The sequence below is a fragment of the Erythrolamprus reginae genome, chromosome 6, assembly GCF_031021105.1.
Source record: "Erythrolamprus reginae isolate rEryReg1 chromosome 6, rEryReg1.hap1, whole genome shotgun sequence".
NCBI classification, from domain to species: Eukaryota; Metazoa; Chordata; class Lepidosauria; order Squamata; family Dipsadidae; genus Erythrolamprus; species Erythrolamprus reginae.
In genome coordinates, this window is record NC_091955.1 from 62,703,446 (window position 1) to 62,727,190 (window position 23,745).

The 23,745-nt window shown below is 40.0% G+C and overlaps 1 protein-coding gene across 1 annotated transcript in view; it reads right to left on the reverse strand.

Moving 5' to 3' along the window:
• The window catches only part of GUCY2C (guanylate cyclase 2C), a 100,232-nt gene that overhangs the window by 62,868 nt on the left and 13,619 nt on the right, over positions 1 to 23,745 (reverse strand). The window contains exons 5-9 of the mRNA XM_070754958.1: positions 19,082 to 19,178; positions 8,546 to 8,678; positions 7,864 to 7,996; positions 6,434 to 6,516; positions 2,049 to 2,160 (exon numbers count right to left, since the gene is read on the reverse strand). Of these exons, the coding sequence (XP_070611059.1) occupies positions 2,049 to 2,160; positions 6,434 to 6,516; positions 7,864 to 7,996; positions 8,546 to 8,678; positions 19,082 to 19,178 (558 nt within the window). The remainder of the gene's footprint in view (positions 1 to 2,048; positions 2,161 to 6,433; positions 6,517 to 7,863; positions 7,997 to 8,545; positions 8,679 to 19,081; positions 19,179 to 23,745) is intronic.

The following is a 23,745-nucleotide window of genomic DNA, read 5'->3' on the forward strand; positions in this document are numbered from 1 at the left end:
CTACAGCTGACATTTAGAGGTGGGGGAATTGGGGGTCAAAGCATGTATATTTATATAATTCCCTCTGGGACAACAATTTTGAGAGTCATTCTAGGATACTGTAACATCTGCGGTTACGAGGATAGGGAAGACTATATAACATTTTATAAACTCTGCACATTCCTTACCTGTTGGGAAATTTATTGAGTAGATGAGGGTCACTTTTCTTCTAACACTACACAATATGACTCACAATTATGCTAAGAATTGAATGTGTTTTATCAGCCTTGCCTGTTATTCCACAGTAGCATATCCCAAAATAATCATTTGTTGTGCTACAGCAGCACTGGTTATGGTGAGGGTCTATAATAATTTCCAGCTGGGGACACATTTAGAATTTTGTGAATATACTATGTGTACCTATTGACAAAATTTCAAATGTATTCTAGCTTTTAAGAATATTATTTGACCTTCTATAAAATGTTAGAATGGCTTTAATTAGAAATTAGGGCAAAACAGACAAATAAGATACTGTACATTATATGAAAAGGTTTTACAATATCAGTTCCAAGTTTGAAAAACTCTAAAGTATGAACAGCCAAAGATGCTAACCATTTGTTACATTATTTATTATTATTATAGATTGTGTAGTTTCCTGTATCTTGAGTGTCTGAAAATTAATTTCCAGTTCAAAATACTCTTTCTAGTTCTCATATAATGGATAATACTCAGTCATGTGACCCTCCTAACCTTTCAAACTTATTTCTCAAGGTCAACTATAGTGTTTCCATTGCAAAAAAAAATCTTTATTTAATAAGCAGGTTTTTTTCTTCAATCTGGGAGGATAAAAGGAATGGCAAACAGGAAAATCATTTCTCCATCCAGGAATAAGCCAACTGCTATGAGCTCTTGATCATGCAGAAAGGGGATACTTACAAGTTAAACCAAATAAATTATTCAAATGCCTGAAACAGTTCTATGGTGGTATGTTTTGTACTTGATATTTATATTTGATTAATTATAAATCGCTTTGGAACTGAGATTGGCATTCAAAACAGAAAAAAACTTTATGAGAATATACAAATCTAAGTCAGGGGTCTCCAACCTTCCTTGGGGAATTCTGGGAGTTGAAGACCTCTAGGCTTAAAGTTGTCAAGGTTGGACACCCCGGATCTAAGTCCTTTTATCCTATTAGCAAATTTCATTTGTTCATTTGTGATTCACAGATGTTGTTCTCATATAACAGCAAAGTAATTATGTCTTGTTGGATCAAATCCTGGTTTCTTCCATTTTATCTATTCTTGTTTTGCACATTTATAGTTGGTTTGAGACTATAGGAAAAAGTTAACAACCCAGTCATTCAGAAAACCAAAAAGAATTGATTCTTGCTTGCAATTCATACTGTAGCAAGTAAGAAACATAATTTTGTTTGAAATGCACATAGCTCTTGTTTAATGGCCACAACTGTGACCGGCAACTTGGTCATTGAGCAAAGCAGTTAATGAACCTACAACTGTTCATACTTCCACTTTCCCTTGCTTTACAGACCTGCAAATACTGTAAATGAGATTAATAAAAAAAAGTTGCTTTCTCATTCCCTTTGCAACTGCAAATAGTCATTAAATGAGGCAGACACAGAGGTGGGCTCCTACCAGTTCGGAGCGTTTCTATAGAACCGCTAGTAACTTGGCAGCCTGGGTCGCTAGAACTGACAGCAACCCTGGCCTGCCACGCCCCTGAGTCGGTTCTCTTGAGGGCGACATAGGCAGCACCATCTTGTTTTTTGCTTCTCTGCATACGCAGAATATTTTTTTAAGTACTGCGCAATGCATCTCTGAATGAACCAGCAGCAAATTAAGCCGGAACCCACCCCTGGACAGACCCCAAACAAAGACTATATATATATATTACTTAGGCAAAAGGGATTGATACATTTTCAACAAGATAGTATTCAGAAGTGGCTCAAACAGATACATACATTCTCAACACACGTTATTAATGATAGTAATTGCAAATGACTGATTCCATTTGTAGATAACCTTCTTAAGAATTACCCGAGATTGGCTCACCACTGCTAGGAGTATCAGTAGGTAGCATGTGATTTTTCCAGATGAAGTTAGGCGTCTCTGTCTTCACGATGGTTTTGTTCAAATTTGTGTCGAACCATAGGAGGGGTTTATACTGGAAGAAGAAAAGAGAAGGAGGTTTCACTCTGAGGCTTCTTTCCCCTAGTTTACTGGTGATTAAAAGTAATTTTCTCAGGCTATTTCTTTGATCTTTTCAGTCTCTTTTCTGTATCCCACATATCTCATATTGAGCTCTTGTGTAAATTATTAGTCAAAGTAGAAAGGAGTCTTTTGCTTAAGAATCAAGCCCCTTTGATTTGCTTTATTGGATTTCAGGAAAAATCCTAGGAAGGGGTCAATGGAAAACCACCATTTGAAAACATCACCAAGAAAACTCCAGGGGCTTTTCTGGGCAGTCACTCAAAGGCACAACAAGAACAATAAAAGGAAAACATTTTCAATTTCATTTTAATCAGGCAACAATGATTACCAGTTTCAAATTACAGTGATACCTCATCTTACAAGCCCCTCGTCATACAAACTTTTCGAGATACAAACCCGGGGTTTAAGATTTTTTTGCCTCTTCTTCCAAACTATTTTCACCTTACAAACCCAAGCTGCCACCACTGGGATGCCCCGCCTCCAGACTTCTGTTGCCAGCGAAGCGCCCGTTTTTGCGCTATTGTGATTCCCCCGAGGCTCCCCTCCATGGGAAACACCACCTCCGGACTTCCGTGTTTTTGCGATGCTGCAGGGGAATCCCAGCAGCCCAAAAATGGGCGCTTCACTGGCAACAGAAGTCCGGAGATGGGGTTTCAAAGACTTACGTGTTATTGCGATGCTGCAATTTCGTTGAGGTTCCCCTCGCTGGAAACCCCACCTCCGGACTTCTGTTGTCAGCGAAGCATCCATTTTGTGCTGCTGGGATTCCCCTGCTGGGATTCCCCAGCAGTATCACAAAAATACGGAAGTCCAGAGGTGGGGAGCCTCAGTGGAATCCTAGCAGTGCAAAAACGGGCGCTTCGGCTGGCAAAAGGGGTGAGTTTTGGGCTTGCATGCATTAATTACTTTTCCATTGATTCCTATGGGAAACATTGTTTTGTCTTACAAACTTTTCACCTTACAAACCTCGTCCAGGAACCAATTAAGTTCGTAAGACGAGGTATCACTGTACTATAAATAGTTCATCAATTTTAAGCTATGGTTTAATATGTACTATATATATGTGTGTGTGTAACATATTTTGCTGATAATGAAAAGGAAGGGAGACAACTATTGATCTATTTTGAGCTTATTTGCCTTCATCAGGTATCTACACCCTTAGTGGGATTTGAACCTGGAGCCTCTGCATTGTAAGGCAGAGATCTTAGCCATTTGACTACAGGCTCAACTCTTGTATCTGCTTGTACCAGGGAAGGGTTATGTGTGGGTTTTTTTGTCGAGTCACCCTGGTATATTGAAGGAGCATTACTGCTTCATATATGTGTGTGTGTGTGTGTGTGTGTGTGTGTGTGCGTGCGTGTGTGTTTTTTTTATGTCAGATCACCCTTGTATATTGAAAAAACATATAGCCCCTCCCTGGTACAGAGCTGGAGGGATCAAGGTCTGGTGGCTCAACTGCTAACTCTCTGCCTTACAAGGCAGAGGCTGCCAGATCGAATCCCAGTAAGGAAGGGTGTGGCTAGCTGATGAGGCCAGAACAAGGCCGAAATGGTACCATCCTAGTCTCCCTTAATTTTAAAAATTTCAGCTAAAAACATTGATACACACACACACACACACACACACACACACACACACACATATATATATCCCCAAAAAATAAAGGGAACACTTAAACAACACAATATAACCCCACTAAAGCAAACTTCTGTGAAATCAAACTGTCCACTTAGGAAGCAACACTTGATTGACAATCAATTTCACATGTTGTCAGCATATTCAACTTTGTACAGAACAAAGTAAATAATGAGAATATTACATTCATTCAGATCTAGGATGTGTTCTTTGAGTGTTCCCTTTATTTTTTTGAGCAGTATATAGTATTCTGCTTTGTTCCAAAGTGAGAATAGGATTGTTGTTTGGGCCTGTCTGGATGACTGTGGCTCAGTAAAAAAGAATGTGCTTTCTATGCAGAGGTTTGCAGATTTAATCTCTGGCTCTACAGGTACAATGGGTGAAAATCCTGCCTGACCTATATCTGCTAGTTAATGTATTTATCTTAATGTAGTGTCTGATGTTTTTGTTCAGATTAAAATGAAAATAGTAATTAACATAGGCTTTTATCTAATATGTCCCCCCCCCCCAAATGTAAGCACTTAAGGAATATTTAAAGTGCTAAACATATAAATAATTTCTACATTGATGCTACCAAATTCTGACAATAATTGAAGGAGATACTCTAAGGGCCTTACAAAGCTATTAGGCAGTTCAAATATTCATGGACAAAGAACTGTACAGTGTTCCCTCGATTTTCGCGGGGGATGTGTTCCAAGACCACCCGTGAAAGTTGAATTTCCGCGAAGTAGAGATGCGGAAGTAAATACACTATTTTTGGCTATGAATAGTGTCACAAGCCTTCACTTAACACTTTAAACCCCTAAATTGCAATTTCCCATTCCCTTAGAAACCATTTAGATTATTACTCACCATGTTTATTTATTAAAGTTTATTAAAAAATATATTTATTAAAGGCAGACGAAAGTTTGGCGATGACACATGATGTCATCGGGCAGGAAAAGACGTGGTATAGGGAAAAAACCCGCGAAGTATTTTTTAATTAATATTTTTGAAAAACCGTGGTATAGACTTTCCGCAAAGTTCGAACCCGCGAAAATCGAGGGAACACTGTATATTTTTTAATAACCTTATATATAATGATAAATATCAATACAGTAAGTAAGATGAATAGCCTATTCCAGGGGTCTCAAACTCACGGCCTGCAGGACAACTGCGACCCGCAGGACAATAGTTTGCGGCCCCCACCATCAAAGTGTAATGTTAGTGCGGCCCAAATGTAAGGTGACCAGGGGTGAGGACAACCCCAGATCGGCAAAGCAAGCAGCCTCGGGAAAGCCACCCATCCCGGTCCTCTCGTCCTCGTTAGAGGGGGACTGACTCGAGGGTGCTTGTGCAAGGTGGGCTTTTTGAGCAGAAAGAGCGCTGTGGTTCCTCCTCCTCAGTCACAAACCCCGGTTGTCTTTCCCCCCTGCAGGTTGCTGCCACCGCTGGCGCCCTGACGTGCCTCATTGTGGCCAGTGCTGCTGCAGCAGGTGAGGCCTGCGGCTTGGGATCTCCTCCCCGCCTGCTTCTTCGGCTTTTCCGGGCAAAGGCGGTGCGTTCGACCGGTGAATGGAAAGGCGGGGTGGGATGTTTAGATCGGGGAGGGTGGGGTGTCTCTCAACCTTGGCCACTTTAAGACTTATGGACTTCAACTCCCAGAATTCTCCAGTCACCTATGCTATGGCTATTCCTCAGCTATGCTGGCTGAGGAATTCTAGGAGTTGAAGTCCACAAGTCTTAAAGTGGCCAAGATTGGAGACCTCTGGTTTATAGAAAAAAAGAGAGAGGAAGGAAAAGAGAGAATGAAAGAGGGACAGAGAAAGAGAGAGAGAGAAAGAGAGGAAGAAGGGAGAGAGAGACAGAAAGAGGGAGGGAGAGAGAGAGAAATAAAGAGAAAGGGAGGGAGTAAGAGAGATAGAGAGAAAAAGAAAGGTACTGGAAGTATTTTTTTGAATACTTTTTTCGCTAGTATACTAATTTAAATATTTCTGAACACAATGAAATGAAAACTGAAATAAAAAAATTAATGCTTGTTTATTTTGCTCAGAAAAGCCCACCCCCTAGGCTGTGTGCAATTTTTTCAATATATAGATAGATTAGCCTGTAAAATCAGAATTTTTTGAGCACCTTTGGCATTGGCATACTAATTTGAACATTTCTGAACATAATGAAATGAAAAATGAAATGAAAAAATTGATGTTCTGTTTGCAAATACTGTACAGTTGTACTGTTCGGGTCCTTTTAGACCCGGACTAAAGAAAGGCTTTCCTTGTGGAAAACCTGATACAGCCTCTACCTCCAGCGGCCCCCGGGTAAATTGAGTTTGAGGCCCCCTGGCCTATTCTGATATACACCTGCACTAATTTGTGTACCATTTGGAATATTTCTATATCAGGAGCCCTGTTTATAGTCATTGCAGTTCAACTCTATATGGGGTTGTTCTTGAAGCCTATTCAACGACCACCAACATCAATACTGCAATGTACAGAACAGTACCTGGACCACTATATGACTAACTTTTCCAGTGACTGAACCTCTATTCAGTGATAGGTTTTCATTCATTAATTCTTACTAAAAGTAGAGTTTCACAATAAGATTGTACTCACTTCATAGTCATTCGTTGTATAGACAATACTGAAATTGACATCAATATCTCCATAGCCATCCAAAATTCGAGGACCTAAAAAACCTAAGGGGGAAAAATCATATTTACCTGTAAGTTTCAGTCAACAAGTGATATTAATTTACTATATATAAAATAAATTAGACTAATAGTAAATAATAATCAAATTAGTTAAATGCAGAGAATGCCTTTGACAATTTGTACTGGATAGCAAATAAATGGTTGTTTTAATACAACTGATTGGAAAATTATTGAGGAGAATTTAAAAATTAAATCATACAACAATAACAGAAAGATATAATTATCAATGAATCTCCTACTTGTAGTTATAAAATGGATCGAGATACATATAGAAGATTTTAAAGATTAATATTCAATTGAAGACAGAACTTTTCCTTTGAGGATTAATGGACAAGCAGTTAGAAAAGAGGAATTGAAATTTATTTCAATACATGATCACAGCAGTGATATTATGTATGCATAGAGCAGTAAAGGGCTACCAAAATTTTTATTACCACACTATGGGCATGGCTTATGCATTTTCTTTCAACATCTTTCAGTGCAAATTGGGTGCTCTGGGTTGGAGCTCCATTTTCACTACACCACTGCATCCCCCCCCCAATCCGGGCAGTAGCCCACCCCTGGCATAGAGGTTGAAAGATTCAATACTACCTACTATGGAGACATGGTTGGTGAAGTTGATAGATTTTGCTGAAATTGATACATTTGTCTCCTCGATTAGAGAAAAGATTATACTTATGGCTGATTGAAAGCTTTTTATGGACTTTTTGTATAAAAAGAAAAAAAAATGAGCATACAGTACTTCTTTTCTTATTCTATACTTTTTCTTTTTTATTTCTTTTTCTTTTCTTTAGCTTACTATTTATTAGTTTATGTTTTTTATCCATATGTTTAAAAGTTTTAATAAAACAAACCGGTAGTAAAGTATAATTTAATTATTTTTGAAAAAGTGTTTCTTTTACCCTATATTGTTAAGATGTTTCATCCTCATTACTTGTAAGGTAATGTTAAGAAACCTCTTCATAAACTTTATTTTTGATACTTAATTTTGCACACTACCCATTTACCAGTATAGATATTTATGGGTTGCAACGCTTAGAAAGTTAACCAAGAATCCTCAGACTTGCAGTCCTAAAACATTTGCCAATTTTAAGAGGCCCGCATAGACCATCCATACAGAGGCGAGCTGCTACGGTGGAACGGTGATGTATGCTCACCCCCGTGGCTCTGAGTGCTAGTGGAGTCCAGCGCAATTATACTACTGCAACTGGGCAGGTAGCAAAATCGCACGCGGGTACTTAGAGTCACGGGGACGAGCACGCATCACTGTTCCACCTTAGCAGCCCACCTCTGCATCCATAATAATCTAAAAGAAACAAGACCTGTAATGACCTTGAAATGTGATATTCCGGAATTGTTCAAGCAAATCAACAGAACAAATTGGTTCTTGTCTGGACAAAAGGACTTTCAAAGCATGTCCAAAGAGTAAAACAGCATCCAAGTATCCCAGAAGGATGTCATTCTCCTAGAAGTAATAAAAGAAGAGTTAGATCCTAAGACAGCTTTGGATGAAAAGTAGTATATGGTGTATTTTTATTCCTTTCAGGATGTGTTTTTCTCTAAATTGTTAATATATTAATTGAGGCATTGCTTTGGTACTGCTTTTTTCTCCCCTTCAAGTTTTGTCCAGAATCCTATATATTTTGTGAATATGGGTGAACATGCCAACATTTGTTTGTGGTTCTTGATACCTCGCTACTCCCCTCTGAGGCTCGTTTGGAAAAAAAAATCCCAAGTAAATGAACTGCTTAAATAAATTAATAAACTTTGTCTTTTTAGACAAAATTATATGGATTATATGAGTATAAATCTTGTTCAACATGCAGAATATTGGACAAGGTGAGTAATTTTAGGAGGGGAACCTGTACAGAATCAGATGATAATTAGCAAAGAACAAACTCAACAGGACTAGCAATGTTCAAAGCATCTGGACTGCAGCTGGTAGATTCAGCCATTAAGCCCATGAAACAAGCCAAGAAATCACTTGTATTCAGAATGCAAATAAAAGAGTTACCAAAATGATCTTCTCAATCTCCAGGAGAGTCTTAGTATGATTTAAAATTGAGCTGTAATTTGCTGGTGCAAGAGTCAGAACAAGGACATTCTGCATGTAATCAGCTGAGGGACTATTTTCATAAGAAATGTTACTGAAAAGAAAGCACAAATACCCGTATGAAGTAAGTAGCAAGAAAAATATAGTCACACATTATTCAGCCACCACAGAGACTTTCTACAGTAAAAAAGAAAAATTATCAAAGCAAGAAGCTAGCTTTTTTTTCAGAATCTACTTGGTCGAAACAATATTTAGCTCATATACAGGTGATATAAACTTAACCCCGTCAAGATGGAGTGGCTGTGGGTATTGCCTCACAAGGAAAATTCCATCTGTCCATCCATCACCTGGGGAGGGGACTTTTGACCCCCCCCCCCTCAGAGAGGGTCCGCAACTTGGGCGTCCTCCTCGATCCATAGCTGACATTAGAACATCATATTTCGGCTGTGGCGAGGGGGGCGTTTGCCCAGGTTTGCCTGGTGCACCAGTGGCGGCCCTACCTAGACAGGGAGTCTCTGCTCACAGTCACTCTTGCCCTTATCACCTCGAGGTTTGACTACTGCAATGCTCTCTACATGGGGCTACCTTTGAAAAGCGTTCGGAAACTACAAATTGTGCAAAATGCAGCTGTGCAAGCAGTCACCGGCTTGCCCAGACACTCCCACATTTCTCCAACACTCCGCGGTTGCATTGGCTGCCAATCGGTTTCTGGACTCAATTCGAAGTGTTGATTATGACTTATAAAGCCCTACATGGCATGGGACAAGAATACCTCCAAGACCGCCTTCTGCAGCATTAATCCCAGCGACCGGTCAGGTCCCACAGAGTCGGCCTTCTCCAGGTTCCATCGTTTAGTGGGCCTAGGAGGAGACCTTCTCTGTGGGGGCCTCAGCCCTATGGAATCAGCTTCTCCCGGAGATTCATACTGCCCCCACCCTCCTGGCCTTCCGTAAGAGCCTGAAGACTCACTTATGCGACCAGGCCTAGGGTGAATAGTGCATCTAGAGGTAAAATATCAGTGTTTCACACAGCACAACTTATCTTAACAGTTTCCCAACCTATTATCATCTCCAATTTTCAATATCAGAGAATAATTTTTCATGGTGGTTTTTTTGTTGTTGTAAAATTTTAATGTATTAAATAATTAAATAAATAGATTTGCATGCCTTTTCACATATCCAAGAGCTGTTATGGGAATATAAGAAATGTTCAATACAAATACAACAAAACAATAAATATTCAATATCATAAATGTTTATGAAGTGTGGAAAACAGCCAGAAATGTATACAAAATATTGGAGGTGTAAGATCATTTCAGTAAATACCCTGTTTCCCCCAAAATAAGACATCCCCTGATAATAAGCCCAATTGGGCTTTTGAGTGCATGGCAATAAGGCCAAGCATAATATTTCTGGCTTCAAAAAAACATAAGACAGGGTCTTATTTTTGGGGAAACACAGTACATGAAACAAAACATGTTTTGTAATATAGTTTTATTGTTATTGTCTGTTTTAAATGTGGAAATCATAAATTTTTAAAACACAAATAGCTTTTCTACCCCACGTAAAAGGCAGTAAAACTTTAATTAATTGATTTTAATTTATGGTGTGAGTTAACGTGAGTGCTGTGAACAGAATGCATAATAAAAGACTCATAAACTACATAAAATTATTTGTCTATCTAAAGAAAGGAAAGAGTTCAAATGAAATTTATCAATCACGTATTACAACTTGTCAAAGGCTTATCTTTCTGTTTTAGCATTTAAAGGAAGCTAATAAGAGGAAGTATAGTGATATATTACGATCCATCATCTATACACCGTGCATAGTTTACTTAAGAAAATGAGTACATGTTCAGAAGTTCCTGTTTGAAACATAGGCACAAGTTACCTATTCATTAGGCTTAGCTTCCTCCATCTCTCATATCAGTACTGGTTTGCATTATAAGGAATGTTACACAGTATTTTGAAATAATATTAACATCCCAATTCACTGAACTCGTGTATGTGCTAAATAAGTAACAGGATGATAAATAAACCTGCATTTTTGATGCAGATTTGTATTTTATTTGTCAAAATTGCTGGCAGTCTTGCAAACAGACTAAATGTAAATCCCATTACAAAGAATCTTGTAAAACAATTGCAGTGTCGTGTGATATGAGCATTTCCTCACTACTGAGTTTTCCGCTCATCCTTGAGGCAACAGAAAACTAGGCCAGCATGACATGTGCTGATTTATATCCAACCTCTACTGCCTCTGTTGAAAATAACTGCCAATCATTTTTATTCATTAAATATATGTAGGGCATGATAGGCAAAGTGACTGACAACCTTATCAAGTACAGTGGTACCTCTACTTAAGAAGGCCTCTACTTACAAACTTTTCTAGATTAGAACCGGGTGTTCAAGACTTTTTGCCTCTTCTCAGGAACCATTTTCCACTTACAAACCCAAGCCTCTGAAACCGTAACCAGAAAAGGCAGGGAGAAGCCTTTGTGGGGCCTCTCTAGAAATCTCCTGGGAGGAAACAGGGCCGGAAAAGGCGGGGAGAAGCCTCCGTGGGGCCTCTCTAGGAATCTCCTGGGAGGAAACAGGGCCTCCACCCTCCCTGTGGTTTCCCCAATCGCATGCATTATTTGCTTTTACATTGATTCCTATGGGAAAAATTGCTTCTTCTTACAAACTTATCTACTTAAGAACCTGGTCATGGAACGAATTAAGTTTGTAAGTAGAGGTGTATGCCATCATCTAGAATGAAAAGATTAATCATGACATTACAGCACAAATGGATACAGAGGAATGATACCATAGTTATTTTTTCCTTTGCTAGTTGCCAGACACATATCAAACTGTGTGTGCGTGTGTGCATGCGTATATACATACAGATGAATCTCTTCAGACCCCTCTGGGTGGTATATGTCCGTCTCAATCTCAGGTGCTCTACCAGAGGCCTGGGAATTAGGGGCAGGGGTGGGCTACTGCCCCGACAGGGGGGAACGCAGTGGGGTAGTGAAAATGGAGCTCCACCTCAGAGCACCCAATTTGCACTGAAAGATGTTGAAAGAAAATGCATGGCATCCTGCATAAGCCACGCCCACAGTATGGTAGTAAAAAAATTGGTAGCCCTTCACTGGTTAGGGGGGTTGCATGCCGTACTTTAGTTGTTTCTACCACTGTCCTTTTCTGGTCAGAAAGCTCTGGTGTTGTTCCTGAGATCTCTCCCACTTTAAGAGTTACAGAGATATGCAAATTTAGTTAGAGTACCAGCATAAGTCCTCGGAGTCCTCGGAGAGGGGCAGCATAGAAATCCAATAAATAAATAAATAATATAAAGAATTAAATTAAGATTAAATTAGGATAAAAACCATAATAAAAGCATCATAACATAGAGCAGTGATGGTGAACCTATGACTCAGCTCCAACATGCATGTGTGTGCCGACCAGCTGGTTTTTGGCTTGCACAGAGGCTCTGGGAGGGTGTTTTTGGCTTCCGGAGGGCCTCCTGGGGGATGGGGGAGGGCGTTTCCTACCATTCCCCGGCTCCAGGGAACCCTTTGGAGCCTGGGGAGGGCGAAACACGAGCTTACTCGGCCTACCAGAAATTGGGGAAAAGGCCATTTCGGGCCTTCAGGGGGCGGGGAAACCTGTTTTCGCCCTCCCCAGGCATTGAATTATGAATGTGGGCACTCGCACATGTGCGATAACATGGGTGCATGCTTTTTTGGCACCCAAGGCAAAAAAGGTTCGCTATCACTGATATAGAGCCTTAGAATTGAAATGGGATAAATGATAACTAAGGAAGCTAATTGTTTAACTGCTTCTGATGTGACTGCACTGAGATTGTCACAGATGCCTTGAAATTTCCTGAGGAGACATTCTATATTATTATTATTATTATTATTATTATTATTATTATTATTATTATTATTAATTAGATTTGTATGCCGCCCCTTTCCGAAGACTCAGGGCGGCTCACAACAATAACAACAATGTAACAAATCTAATACATTAAAAGAAGTCTAAAACCCATTATTTAAAAACCATACAACACACTCATACCATATGTTTGTGTGTATGTCTTACTTTTAAATAAGGGTTTTTAAAAGTTTTTTAATTATTAGATTTGTTACTGTATATTGTTTTTTACTATTGCTGTGAGCTGCCCCGAGTCTACGGAGAGGGGCGGCATACAAAACTAATAAACAATAATAAATAATAATACATAAATAGTATAACCCAGGGGCTCAGCTTCCCCATGTCTGACGACATAGATGGGTCTTTAATAGCTTACGAAAGGCAAGGAGGGTGGGGGCAGTTCTAATCTCCGGGGGGAAAGGTGGTTCCAGAGGGCCAGGGCCGCCACAGAGAAGGCTCTTCCCCTGGGGCCCGCCAGCTATATGTGTTATAGTTTGTGCTAGAGCACCAGAGTTGCATTGTGGGCTCTTGGCCGTTCCTCACTTGAAGAGCTTTGACTTAGTTCTTAGTTCTTTATAGCGGTGATAAGGGAAACATTAAGAATTTTTCTTTTTCCTACCCTTGTCTCATACTGTCACTAACTGCCAGCTCAGCAATTTCTCCTATTCTGGGAGGAGAGGCATTAGGGTTGGGGATGGGAGGAAAAGATCTATCTTGGAATTTTAATGTTAACTTTTAGTCTGTTCTATCACTTTATACTGTTACACTATTATACTACGGTACTGACCATTTTAGGCACCATTATACCGTTTACCAAAGCTGCATCCAGCTTTTGTGGGAATAAATACCACAAATATAACCCACATTTTTGTGATGAGGTTTCTTTTATCTCTGGCTCACCCTTTTTAAGAAGCTTCAGCCTCTATCTTTCTCATCTCCGGTTGATTCTCTTGAACTGAAAACCTATCCCAACATGTCTCTGGGCTGGAAAGAATTCTTCAAGAAATATTTTTTCTTCTAGTGCTACTTAGTTTATAACCAATTTGATTCCTGAATCAGATGCAAGGACCATTTGGCTAAAACATCTGTCATCCCATTGTACACAAGGGATGATCTGGCCGGCTAGGTAGATGTCTCCTTTATACTTTACTGTAGCATACAGTATATGCCCCTCAAAAAGCTGTCCATTTGGTAGGGTAGGAGGGTAGGTGTCCATATGGTAGGAGCAGGGGTGGGCAGCAGGCAGAACGGGGTGGAACGCAGTTCCACCGGCGGAAATGAAGATGCATGTGCAGCTCCAGCTGATCGGCAGCTGTCCATTCCTGGACTACTGGTCTCATCTCGGCTCTTCTTTTTTCCCTGCTGCTGCGTCTGCCCTCCTTGCTTTTTTCCTCTTTCCTCCTTCCTGGCCTCGGACGAGCTTCCCACTCTCCTGCCCGGCTCCTCTCTAGCCTCCCGCAGCCACCTCCCACCTGAGGTGCAAGCAGAAGGCTTGGGTGGAAGCGGCTCTGGCAGCATTTATGCTTCTGGCAGCACCCGTTCACCTAGCTACCCAGCCTGAGGTGGGGGGGTCGACCCAGGAAGGAGAACGCGGGAAACACGAAGCAAATTGTCACCCCAGCGAGTGACACTGGTAAGGTTGTAAGTAACAGTTCACTTGAACAATGATGACCATTCAAGCCACTCCCACCTGTCACATGGCCGGCAAGCCACTACTACCCAGTCACATGACCATTAAGCCACACCCACAAAATTAGCCACATCCACAGTGTGGGAGTAAAAATTTTGGCTGCCCATTACTGGGTAGGAGACCATATGAGATAGAAACTGTGTACCATTCAGTCAAGTGTATGAGAACTATACTTCTACTACAGCCTCCAAAGAAAATGAAGGTTCATTTTCAGGGGGGGGAAAACTACGGATGCCTAAATCCACCAAATAAATCAAATAACCTTTCCTGTGAGTAGCGAGAATGTTCTCTCAATCCCTGCCATAGATGTACTGGATTACTTCTGTCAGAAGAAAAATACCCACTTGCCACTTGAGTCATCCCTTTCCCAGGCAAAAGTCACAAACAAAATTATAGAGATATCTAAAAAGCTTTTCATTTTATGGAGGCTAAAGATGACAAAAAATATGTCACCCCCAGGAAGCCAACCAGGAAACAAAATCTCCTCAAGATAAGGAAATCTCCTAAATCACAATACTATGTCAGACCCCCTCATAAAATTCCACATCTAGGAAGATCTGAACCTCAAATATACACCTCGTGATCAAAGTCCATTTTGGATTTCAGACAAAGGGCTATCCAGTCTTCCTGAAAATCTCCAGTCATGGGTCACCCACAACTTCTGAAGGCAAGCCATTCCACTGGTTGATTGTTTGTGATCACCATTAGGAACTTTCTCCTTAGTTCTAGGAAACTTAAGACTTAGGAACAGCTTCAGTAAATTCTCTAATTACTGAACCACACATAGCTTTCAATTATTATATTCATAGAAATATAGAAACATAGAAGTCTGACGGCAGAAAAAGACCTCATGGTCCATCTAGTCTGCCCTTATACTATTTTCTGTATTTTATCTTAGGATGGATATATGTTTATCCCAGGCATGTTTAAATTCAGTTACTGTGGATTTATCTACCACATCTGCTCGAAGTTTGTTCCAAGGATCTACTACTCTTTCAGTAAAATAATATTTTCTCATGTTGCTTTTGATCTTTCCCCCAACTAACCTCAGATTGTGTCCCCTTGTTCTTGTGTTCACTTTCCTATTAAAAACACTTCCCTCCTGGACCTTATTTAACCCTTTAATATATTTAAATGTTTCGATCATGTCCCCCCTTTTCCTTCTGTCCTCCAGACTATACAGATTGAGTTCATTAAGTCTTTCCTGATACGTTTTATGCTTAAGACCTTCCACCATTCTTGTAGCCCGTCTTTGGACCCGTTCAATTTTGTCAATATCTTTTTGTAGGTGAGGTCTCCAGAACTGAACACAGTATTCCAAATGTGGTCTCACCAGCATTCTATATAGTGGGATCATAATCTCCCTCTTCCTGCTTGTTATACCTCTAGCTATGCAGCCAAGTTTTCCAACTTCTATTCAGTTTTCCAACTTCTATTCTTCAAGCTAGTAGTCTTGTGACACTGACATAATTTATAAGACTAGCAACCTCTCTTTGAACCCTCCAAGCCTTTGCTTTTCTTTGTTAAATCTTGGCCTTGGCTAATGTCAGAAGATTTACAACATGATGATAAAAGCTCTCAGGGCTATAATTGCCTTTTTTCCTAGTTTTTCACAGGATACGAAGACTGCATTTTGTTAATAAACATCTCATCTAAGTAGCAAAACCTTAAGAAAACCTAATGTGCAGGACCATAAATTATATGGATGCAAACTCCATTGCTTATCTCCCTAAATCCTTAAACAAATGGAGGGAAATACCATAACAGTACTGAGAAAGAAAAATGGTGATAGATAGGATAGACAGCACATCCCTTCCAGCCATCTTTCCTGAATCTCCTTAGAGAAGCAGTAAAAATGCCAGTTACACGGTGAAATGCTTAGAAAGCAAAAGAATGTTGATAATAGTGAAAGCAAGAATAGCGATGGGAAACAAGGCCAAGAAAGGTAGCACTTCAAATAACAACAATAATCTTTATTCCACAGAGCTTTTGTTGGCAAATAAACCATTGTCTTTATAGTTCTACGTTTATTACCTCTATCACCACTATTCCCAGCCTCACAGATTATATACATTTTTTTCTTTGCATAAACGTGGGAGAGGGCAGGCAATCACACACAGGCTGTCCTTTTAATGTTTTGAATGGAAATATATTGCTGTCACTTTTACTAATGAACTTTAGTAGATAATTCTTTCCTAGAGTACATATCTTTGGCCTTGCAGCGTTACACCCCTCGGTAGATAACAAATCATGCTAGAAATCACGGACTTTGAAACAAATACAGTGGTACCTCGAGATACGAGTTTAATTCGTTCCGGACCTGGGCTCTTAAGTCGAGCAGCTCTTATCTCGAACGACTTTTCCCCATAGGAATTAATGTAAATAATTTTAATTGGTTCCAGCCCTCAAAAAGCTCACAAAGTTAGTCTAAATTATGCAGAAAGACATGTTTTTAATGAAGAAATGTACATGTACATATAAATGAATAATGAAGTTTCTTTCACTTAACTTGTAAACTTTCTTAAACTTTTAAATTTACATATGTTCAACTTCTCTGCCACCCAATCCTGTAGGACAGAGGTCCCCAACCCTTTTTGCACCAGGGACCGGCTTTAAGCGATCAAGAGAGGAATGGGTGAATGAATGGACGGAGGGTGGGAAGGAAGGAAGGAAAGAGGGAAGGGACAGGAACAGAGGAAGGAAGCAAGGAAACTTATGAAAGGGGAGAGTAAGAGAGGAATGAGTGAAGGGAGGGAGGGAGGGAAGAAGGTGGGAAGGAGAAAGAAAAGAAGAAATAGAGGAAGGAAAGGTAAAAGAGAGAAAGAAAAAGAGCAAGAAAGCAAGCAAGCAAGCAAGCAAGCAAGCAAGAAAGAAAGAAAGAAAGAAAGAAAGAAAGAAAGAAAGGGGGAAGGGACAGGAACAGAGGAAGGAAGCAAGGAAACTTATGAAAGGGGAGAGTAAGAGAGGAATGAGTGAAGGGAGGGAGGGAGGGAAGAAGGTGGGAAGGAGAAAGAAAAGAAGAAATAGAGGAAGGGAAGTTAAAAGAGAGAAAGAAAGAAAGCAAGAAAGAAAGCAAGAAAGAAAGGGGGAAGGGACAGGAACAGAGGAAGGAAGCAAGGAAACTTATGAAAGGGGAGAGTAAGAGAGGAATGAGTGAAGGGAGGGAGGGAGGGAAGAAGGTGGGAAGGAGAAAGAAAAGAAGAAATAGAAGGGAAGGTAAAAGAGAGAAAGAAAAAGAGCAAGAAAGAAAGCTGCAAGCACCCCCCCGAGCCCCCCAGGCCGGCTGCAACCTTTTAAAACACGCGCGCCGCTTCGCAGCTGTCTCCTGAAGCCGAACGCGGAAGTTAGCGTTTGGCTTCAGGAGACAGCTCCTTGGCGCTTGTATCTCGAATTTGGGCTTGTAAGTAGAACAAAAATATCTCTCCCCTCCCAGCTCTTATCTCGAGTTGCTCTTAAGTAGAGCAGCTCTTATGTCGGGGTTCCACTGTACTACCCCCTCGGGCTTCGAGCATAAAGACTACTAACTTGGATATCAGTGGAGAAAAAACATCACTTTGTCTCCCTCCATAAGGGAAGTCACATTCATTTGCATAAGTTTTACAGAACTTTGAAATACAGTAGAGTCTTGGGTATCCGATATAAACAGGCGGGCTGTTAGTTGGATAGCCAAAAATATCAAATAATCCAGACTCTACTGTGGCTCGCCCAACTGCTTTCCTCCTCGGCTCTCTTGCTCGCCCTCTTCCCTTCTCAGCTCTCTCGCTCACTCGCCCTCTTCCCTCCTCAGCTCTCTCGCTCACTCGCCCTCTTCCCTCCTCAGCTCTCTCGCTCACTCGCCCTCTTCCCTCCTCAGCTCTCTCGCTCACTCGCCCTCTTCCCTCCTCAGCTCTCTCGCTCGCTCGCCCTCTTCCCTCCTCAGCTCTCTCGCTCGCTCGCCCTCTTCCCTCCTCAGCTCTCTCGCTCCCTCGCCCTCTTCCCTCCTCAGCTCTCTCGCTCCCTCGCCCTCTTCCCTCCTCAGCTCTCTCGCTCCCTCGCCCTCTTCCCTCCTCAGCTCCCTCGCTCCCTCGCCCTCTTCCCTCCTCAGCTCTCTCGCTCACTCGCCCTCTTCCCTCCTCAGCTCCCTCGCTCACTCGCTCCCTCGCCCTCTTCCCTCCTCAGCTCTCTCGCTCACTCGCCCTCTTCCCTCCTCAGCTCTCTCGCTCGCTCGCCCTCTTCCCTCCTCAGCTCTCTCGCTCACTCGCCCTCTTCCCTCCTCAGCTCTCTCGCTCGCCCTCTTCCCTCCTCAGCTCTCTCGCTCACTCGCCCTCTTCCCTCCTCAGCTCTCTCGCTCGCTCGCCCTCTTCCCTCCTCAGCTCTCTCGCTCACTCGCCCTCTTCCCTCCTCAGCTCTCTCGCTCACTCGCCCTCTTCCCTCCTCAGCTCTCTCGCTCACTCGCCCTCTTCCCTCCTCAGCTCTCTCGCTCACTCGCCCTCTTCCCTCCTCAGCTCTCTCGCTTGCTCGCCCTCTTCCCTCCTCAGCTCTCTCGCCTGCTTCCCTCCTCCCAGCTTGCTTCCCCGTCGTGGCTGCCATGTTTGGGGGTATATCTGGGGAGTGCTGAAATGCCTACAGCCACGCCCCCCAGCAGCTGTGACATCAGATAATCCGGAATGTCGGATTATTGAAGGACGGAAAACCGAGACTCTACTGTAAATTTAATTTGAGAGTTACTTTGGAATAGAATATATATATATAAAATTACTTCTCCCTCTTATGAGTGGTATTTGTCTTCCTCAGTCTAGGATCCTGAGAGTTTGAGGGTTCTGAATAGTATTTTGGCTGAAGGAATAAATACATCTGTATACAGATGCTGTGGGGGTTTTCTATTATTCTTTATTTGTTTTTATAAAATTTGTACCTGTGGAGATCTATCAGGATGAAAACTATATTGTCATCCACTTCTTTATTCCCAAGGGCTATTTTGATATCATCTGGAATACCACATGTCAGGATTACTGTAAAAAAAAAAAAGTAAAACAGAGTGAGAAATAATTAATAAATATTTTACTATACCTTTTAAAGAAAAATCATGTTTAGAATATAACATAAAGCAATAAAACTATTGGGAATCTACTATGCTAAAAAACAACAACCAAATAAGCAAAACCAGAGAGGTTAATACAAAAGTTGAAACTCAGTATTCTGATGGTTATCAAGAAAGAGTGTGGACTTCCTCTATTTTATTTTTAAAGAAAGTTATGAGATATATTTTAGTGGTGCCAACAACTACAGCAAAATGGACAGCCAGCAACTTGATTGGCTCTTCATAATTCCTCTCTGAACAAGGAGAAATTTTGAGATTACTGTACTCTGATGTGCTCCATATAGTTGTTCTTGTGGGAAAATTATAACAAATCACATTATTCTTCTTAACTTTATTTCTCATATTGTCTCAATCACCCCCCATATAAGTCACACACAAACTGCCTTTAATCTATTGACAATTCTCAAAAGGAAATTATTAAAAACACCTTACTGCCCCCATTGGGAAATGGAACACCTTTAAAATTAAATCACAATACCAGTCCCCTTACAATCAAATCACCGTTAGAAATGCTTGTTAACTGCTATTAGGACCTTTTACAAAACTGTAAATGCCTGTTCAATCCTTAGCAAAAAAAAGTTTAAAATACAAGTTTTAAGTTTTAAACTTTCTGTGTGTCACATCCTCAACATAAACTGTTTCAACTCTTCCCTTCAGGATGCCACTACATGCCAAACAACTAGCCACTTGCCATCTCGTGCCATCATTCTTCAAAACACCAATTCCCACAGCACTGTCTTTGTCTAAAAGTAGTAGGGCTATGTTACTATTATCTTTCTCATCTTTCTTTTCACCTTCTACTACTGTATTGGTAAATTGTAATTATATTACCTTCGTGTTTGTATGTACACTGAGAGCTTATGCACCAGAAACAAATTCCTTGTGTTCAATCACACTTAAACAATAAATAATATTTTATTCTTTTTGAAAAAAAAAAAATAAACAGCAAAAGGATGATTAAAAATTTGATTTTATTAAGTTACAACTGAACTAAGAAGTCAGATAAATTTGAAATAAGATTTTGTAATTAATTAAAATAAACTGTCCTATAAGAGAATACTATTCTTTTGAATACTTTTTTAAAAATGGTAAAATAGAACCTTGAAGTTGGACACTACCGAGAACTAGAAAGAACTAAAAATTCCAATATTACCCAATACTACTTAAATTTTACTTATTAATTCAGAATTAAACAAAATGTTTTAACATTGGATATATTTAATGATATTTTTGAACAATGAATCCAGAAGCTAATTTTAAGAGAATCTACCTTCATAGATAGACTGTGTTTAAAAATATTATGGAAAAGGAACAAGTTTTACTGGACAAAAATGAGATTGATTTTAAAATGGCAAGCTTCAGGAAAGATATAGAAAAAGACATTATACTGGGCATACAAAAGAAAATGGCTGATATCTTAATATTTAAAACAGTTATACAAATAACAAACCAAAAGAATGATGTGACTAATTTTCATATATTGCATATATAAAAGAGTCTTGAAGTGTCAAAGAAAATATGTGAAGAAATCAAGTTTTAACACATTATTTCAAGACAATGTTTCTTAAATAATAAAAGGACTACAAATTAGAATAGAATAGAACAGAACACAATAGAATAAACAGAGTTGGAAGGGATCTTTAAGGTCTTCAATCCAACCGCCCGCTTAGGCAGGAAACCTTATACCATTTTAGACAAATGGTTGTCCAAACTCTTATTAAAAACTTCCAGTGTTGGAGCATTCACAATTTATGGAGGCAGTATATAAATATAAATCTGACTTATTTAACCAAGGTGTAGCTAGATATGTTGTTAACTCTGGTAACCCTCAATAGCTGATTGGGGTTGAAATGACAAGGTTTTAAAGGATTTGTTCATAGATAAGAGATGGGATATGGGAAGATCATTTGCTGCATTCTAAAAGAAGCACCCTGTCTCAAGTTTCAGTCTCACTGACACGCATGGTTTTTCAGGAAATTATCAGTTTTACTTCAAGGCTGAAAAGCGAAAAATGAAGCAAAGGAATGTAAACAAGTCAAAGACTTGCCTGCAAAGTTCGTTTTGAAGTAGGAAGAGTTTTTGGAAGACCAAGTTTTAAAGAGCTAGGTCCAGATTATCAGACAGTCCAAATGAGAGAGTTTAAAAAGAAGACTCCATATATGATTGTCCTGCACAACCAGATAGTCAAAAATTATCTCCAATAAAGAGACCCTGATTCAGGACTGTTTCTTAAATAAGGCTACAGTCAGCTGTAAATAATGTTTACTTCTTTGTACAGCAGCATAATAAACTTCACTGTGCTGCTCTCTTTAATCATCTGGTACATCAGGGATGTCAAACTTGCATCTTCACGGCATCATCATGTGATGTATCAGGACTTTTCCCTCCTTTACTAAACTGAACAGTGTATGATGCATCCAGCTCGTGGGCTGTGAGTTTGACAGCCCTGTGGTACATGGATTGGAAGGCATTACATCATCCTCATCTGATTTTTCCAGCTGCTTGGCTGGTCCCTATGTTTGATCAGCCTCATGTGATTGCTTGCTCTATTCTTCCAGGCCAGGGGTAGGCAGAGTTGGCTCTTCTATGACATGTGGACTTCAACTCCCAGAATTCCTGAACTAGTATGATTGGCTCAGGAATTCTGGGAGTTGAAGTCCACAAGTCATAGAAGAAGAAGTCATCTTTGCCTACCCCTGTTCCAGGCTGAAGCAGCTTCTTCAGGATCAGATTCAAACCTCAGAATCTGAGTCCTAAGCCTAGGCTATACCATTAAATTACTAAGATTATTTACACTTGTGAAAAAGAAGAAAGACATTTCTTTATATCTTTTCTTTTCATTTGCTATGTCCTTTTTATTTTTACGTTCTTTTTCTTTTTTGCACTTTTTATTGTGAGATCAAGGTTTACTTTTTGTGCTTCTTTGTCCCATTTGCACAGTGCAATGTCCTTAAGACATCCTGTTTCTGGGACACCGTAAGGGTTTCCACCTGTCCCCTGTTACAGGAACAGAGTATCTGGTTTCAGGTGGTTGGCTTCTGAACTTACCAGAATTAGTACTTATCCCACTTTTATGGTTGGAACTTTCCTTTCTCCATTCCTTTATCACTTGAAAGGCTTTAGCAGTTCTCATGTTCTTCTCTCCTAATCCAGCAGCCTTGAAAGGATCAATGACTCTTTCTTTGCTTCTGTTTGTATTTCTGCTGATCCTGAATAGTTCTCTCTGCCTATCAACTCATCCATGGATCCTAAAGGAGGAAGGGATTTTGGAAGAAAGAATATCCATTTCCTCTAGAGCAGGGGTGTCATACTCGCCACGACATGTTGTTAATAAGCGACGTATCACAACTCCCCCCCCTTTCGCAAAACCAGGGGTGGGCGTGGCCAGAACATGACACATCCAGCCGATGGGCTGCGAGTTTGACATCCCTGCCCTAGAGAGACTACAGCAGGCAGAGAAGTCATTCAACATCATGATCTCCTGTCCAGATACTTTCCAGTCCAAACCCAAAGATGTTTTCCAAAAGACAACTGGACTTTCTTGGTTTTTTTCCTTGAAAATGTTTCACTTCTCATCCAAGAAACGTCTTCAGAACTGAACATTTTCAAGGGGAAAAAACAAGAAAGTCCAGTTGCCATTTGGAAAAGCGCCTTTGGGACAACCATGACCAGGATGGTTGAGAATCTCCATAGATATATTCCCAGTCCAGAATTCTTCCACTATAGATTATGTTGTAGCGGCATGACAAAAGGAAATGTTTATTATGTCCCATAACCACACACACACACACATACACACACACACACATATATATATGAGTCTACGGAGAGGGGCGGCATACAAATCCAATATATATATATATACATATACATATACATATACATATACATATACATATACATATACATATACATATACATATACATATACATATACATATACATATACATATACATATACATATACATATACATATACATATACATATACATATACATATACATATACATATATATATATATATATATATATATATATATGTAGATTGTTCTGAGTTCGGGTTTTGCCCCATGTAATGTTTTGAGTGTCTATGCGACGTTTCGGTGAAATCACATTCACCATCATCAGGCTGAAGTTTTAAGCTTTGTGCTGCTGTAAATATGGAATGTTTGCAACTGTCATTTGTTCCTTATATATAGTGTTAGGGGTGGAGATTTGGTTTGAATGTAGCAAATAGATTGGGTGACTATGTTTTAGTAATTTGATTGGTTGGTGGAATCACAATTACTTGAAGGATTGACATGGTGATGATTATGATATGTTTTGTTTTTTGAGATTTGGAAACAAGCCTTAAACAAAAAAACATATCATAATCATCACCATGTCAATCCTTCAAGTAATTGTGATTCCACCAACCAATCAAATCACTAAAACATAGTCACCCAATCTATTTGCTACATTCAAACCAAATCTCCAC